The sequence below is a fragment of the Cynara cardunculus genome, unplaced genomic scaffold (assembly GCF_001531365.2).
Source record: "Cynara cardunculus var. scolymus isolate 2C unplaced genomic scaffold, CcrdV1 Un_Scaffold_3517, whole genome shotgun sequence".
NCBI lineage: Eukaryota > Viridiplantae > Streptophyta > Magnoliopsida > Asterales > Asteraceae > Cynara > Cynara cardunculus.
In genome coordinates this window covers 47,102-50,865 of record NW_020201511.1, presented here as the reverse complement: position 1 = coordinate 50,865, position 3,764 = coordinate 47,102, and the positions used below count along the sequence as shown (strand labels likewise).

General features: G+C 36.5%; 1 protein-coding gene across 1 annotated transcript; it reads left to right on the top strand.

The window, feature by feature from the left end:
* The first annotated feature begins 1,608 nt into the window (after positions 1-1,608).
* On the top strand, positions 1,609-3,406 carry LOC112503670 (protein FAR1-RELATED SEQUENCE 5-like). Its single transcript, XM_025107663.1, has 4 exons — positions 1,609-1,901; positions 1,983-2,241; positions 2,325-2,464; positions 3,049-3,406. The coding sequence occupies exons 1-4, from the start codon at positions 1,609-1,611 to the stop codon at positions 3,404-3,406; spliced, it is 1,050 nt and encodes a 349-aa protein (XP_024963431.1).
* The last annotated feature ends 358 nt before the right edge of the window (positions 3,407-3,764 follow it).

Sequence of the window (3,764 nt, the reverse complement as noted above, 5' to 3'; positions counted from 1 at the left end):
CAACCAAACCGAATGTCTTGGTAATAGATTTTTATTTTTTTTAGATTCATATTGATCGAAAGTATGTTCATTACGATGTGGTGTGTTTTTTATTGTTCATCTCATATTATTTCTATGATATTCTATCACCATGGTGCATCTTCATCTCATGTATAAAAATCGTTAACTACGAGTGGTCAACTAATTATAAAATGCATTTTATGTTCATATCTTGTTCACGTAAAGGAAAAGAAATCGACAACACCGCGGAGATTACAATGGTTTATGAAGGCAATCCGAGTTCGAGGTCGGAAAATCATGAAATCAACCAAACTGAATGTCTTGGTAATAATTTTTTTTAGATTCATATTGATCGAAAGTATGTTCATTACGATGTGTTTTGTTTTTTATAGTCCATCTCATATTATTTCTATGATATTCTCTCACCATGGTGAATTTTCATCTAACGTATGAAAATCGTTAACTACGAGTGGTCAACTAATTATAAAATGCCTTTATATTTGGTCCTTGTTCATGTTTATATATATATATATATATATATATATATATAATCCTTGTTCATATGAACATATATATGGTCCTTGTTCATGTTTACCATTCGTTCATTTGGTAATGTCAACATACATGTTTATATACATGGCTCTTGTTCACGTTCATGATTTGTTCCTGTTCATGTTCATAGATACATGGTTCTTGTTCATGTTCATGTTCATTTTTCCGTGTAGATGCACATATACATATGGTTCCTGTTATGTTCACCATTCGTTCATGGTCTTTTTTTGAAAAATTTACATCAAATTTTTTTATTTGCGATTTTTCCATGATGTGTTCCAATTGTTTGCAATTGTTCATATTATTGGGTGGTTAATTGCATCTATTAATGTGTTTATATGCGTCATACATTGACATCTTTCCAAATTTTTTCATGACATTAGAGTATGTACATTTTAACATGTTATCCTGCTATTTTACGTTAATCATATTCATCGTCCAATTGTTTACCTATGTGTGTTCATTGAACACAAGATGTGAACACCGTACGATTATTTGTTACAAGATATTATTGTATCAACAGGTGTTCCTATTCTTACAATATCAGAACATGAACCGGAGTACGCTGTCGAGGAGTGTTAACAAGGAAATCAGTTTTTTATCCCCAAGGTTGATGACGAGCTTAAAACAAAGATCAACTCACAATTCTTAACTATAAATGACGCGGAAAAGATGTATAGGACATATGTGGACAATGCTGGTTTTGATGTTCGTCTGCATGCCAAAAAAACAAACAAGAACGAGGACATACAAACAAGATGGTTTGTATGTAATAGGGAGGGAACACCAAACACAAAGTTTTTTGATTCCATGGATATTCAGTCTGGTGAAAGGAGATACCGTAACACAAACCTTAAATGTTGTGGATGTTTAGCATGCATAAAAATCCATTTGAAAAAGGATAAGTCCGGTTACGAGATATATGAGTTTGTCGAGGCACATAATCATGCGCTATTATATACTAACGATCGACGTTTCTCAAGGAAAAATAGACAGATGAAGTATACGGATTTCAAAATTGTCCTGAATAGCTCGAGCTACAAAGTCGGTGCGATTATGGCTCACCATATACAAACGGCATTGAATGGTGGGTTTGAGCACAATCGATGTTCTGAGATCGACTTTAAGAATTTCAAGAGAGATGCAGTTGCATGTGTTGGGATAAAGGATGCGAAGATGTTGATCAATAAACTATCCAATAGGCGAGATATTGTTTCCGGGTATTTTTTCGAGTACAAGTGCAATGATCAGGAGTTGGGTGCCATTTTCTGGGCAGATGAGGTCGCTAGAGTTAACTACAAAGAGTTTGGGGATGTAATTTCGTTCGACGGGACGTTTCGCACCAACAAGTAAGATTTTCAAGTTCAATCAGTTTTTTTGATGTATGGTACTCGTTGGTATTTTATTATAACTTTTATTTTACCTAATAGGCATGCGATGATTTTTGTTCCCTTTTTGGCGGTTGACAATCACAAACCTTCGGTTGTCGTCGGATCAACGTTAATAAGTGGTGAGACAATTGAAAACTTTACATGGGTTCTAAGAGCTTTCCTAAAATGCCATGACAAACAACCAGTTTTTGTGATTACGGATCAATGTTCGGCGATGAAGCAAGCCGTCCCGTTGGTGTTTACGGAAGCTAATCACCGACTATGTATGTGGCACATAATGAAGAAAGTGCCTTCTAAGGTAAGTACACTTTAATAAACAACTCTATTTCATAAGTAAATGACACTGTTCATAGGTTCATATTGTGATTGATACGTCCGCAGGTCAGTGTCGCCCTAAATCAAGATCCTCTGTTCAATAAGGTTATTAACAAGCTCGTGTGGAACATAAATATTGGCCCATCGGAATTCAAGACCAAGTGGCAAGAGATGATCGAACAATACAATTTAGGTGGTGATCCGTGGTTCACATAAATGTATGAAATCCGCGCATCATAGATTCCGGCGTATTATAATGACACACCGATGTCTGGTCTTATGAAAACAACATCAAGATCCGAGAGTTCGAATTCGTATATTAACATATACGAATCATACTGGTTTGATTTGGTTCAGTTCCTTAATAATTATGACGTTGCTATAGAGAAACAAAGGTACAAGCAAGCTGTGCATGAAACAATAACGAGGACAACATATCCAAAGTTGGTTACTCTATTGCGCTTATAAAGTCAAGCAGTAAGGGTATATAGTCGAAATGTGTTATTTGACATCCAAAAGGAATTAAAAAAGGCTGTGTGGTTTTGTGGTATAGAGACTGTCGAATGTCGGGATGATCTCAAAACGTTCATTATAAGCCACAAGAACAAGAAATCGTTTGTCAACACCACGTATCTGGTACTATATTCCTTACATAGATACTAATGTCTTTTAAATTCTTCGGTCAATATAAGCTGTTGTTTATTCGGAACCTAATGTAGCTATTTTAGGTCTCCTGAAACTACCCAGCCAACACGGTCGAATGCGAGTGCAATTTATTCACGCGTAACAGGTATCTGTGTCGTCATGCATTTAAGGTTCTAATAAACGACGAAGTTGAAAGTATTCCGAACCAATACGTTTTACGTCTATGGAAACAAAATTTGGTCCCTGTCCAGATACAATCCGCTAGGGTTCGATACGGTGAGGTGGATGCGGAGAAGGATAAGTCTATAATTGATGTATACTCCAAAGTCGACGACATTATAAGCATCGCCCGGAATGGTAAATCGATACTGACTAGATTGGAGCAGAATCTCGACAATTTCATGGTTGATATCGAGAAAGAGGTACCGTATGAAGACCCATCCCAACAAAAGTTGGATGCAATCAGAGATCACCTTGGTGTTTCCACCCACCATCTGGAATAAGGAACAAGGGTTGTGGTACTGGTAAGAGGTTGGTAAGCGTGTCTAAGAAAATACAGTCCGTAAGCAAGAAAACCCGTCGAAAATGTGCGACATGTGGCCAACGTACGGGACATGACTCACGCAATTGCCCCGAATTGAAGTAATCAGTTGTCCAAGTACTGGAAATATCATCATTTTAGTGGTGCTTCGTTTTTGTCAATTTTACATTTCGTCATGCGCCGATTTCGGTTTATGTTATATTATGATTGACATACATCGTCTACTTTTCGTTTTATTACTTATTAACAAATGTCTTAGTCACTAGTTGTTATTTCCAAGACTAAGTAATAAAACCACCGTAAGTGCGGTGTTCATACTT

What these genes read in the sequence shown, in the direction of transcription:
- LOC112503670 (XM_025107663.1), top strand. Translation starts at nt 1,609, where the DNA reads ATGGCTCACCATATACAAACGGCATTGAATGGTGGGTTTGAGCACAAT. An exon ending in TGAAGAAAGTGCCTTCTAAG is followed by an intron (nt 2,242 to 2,324) that starts GTAAGTACACTT and finishes ATACGTCCGCAG; the next exon opens with GTCAGTGTCGCCCTAAATCA. An exon ending in AATTTAGGTGGTGATCCGTG is followed by an intron (nt 2,465 to 3,048) that starts GTTCACATAAAT and finishes CACGCGTAACAG; the next exon opens with GTATCTGTGTCGTCATGCAT.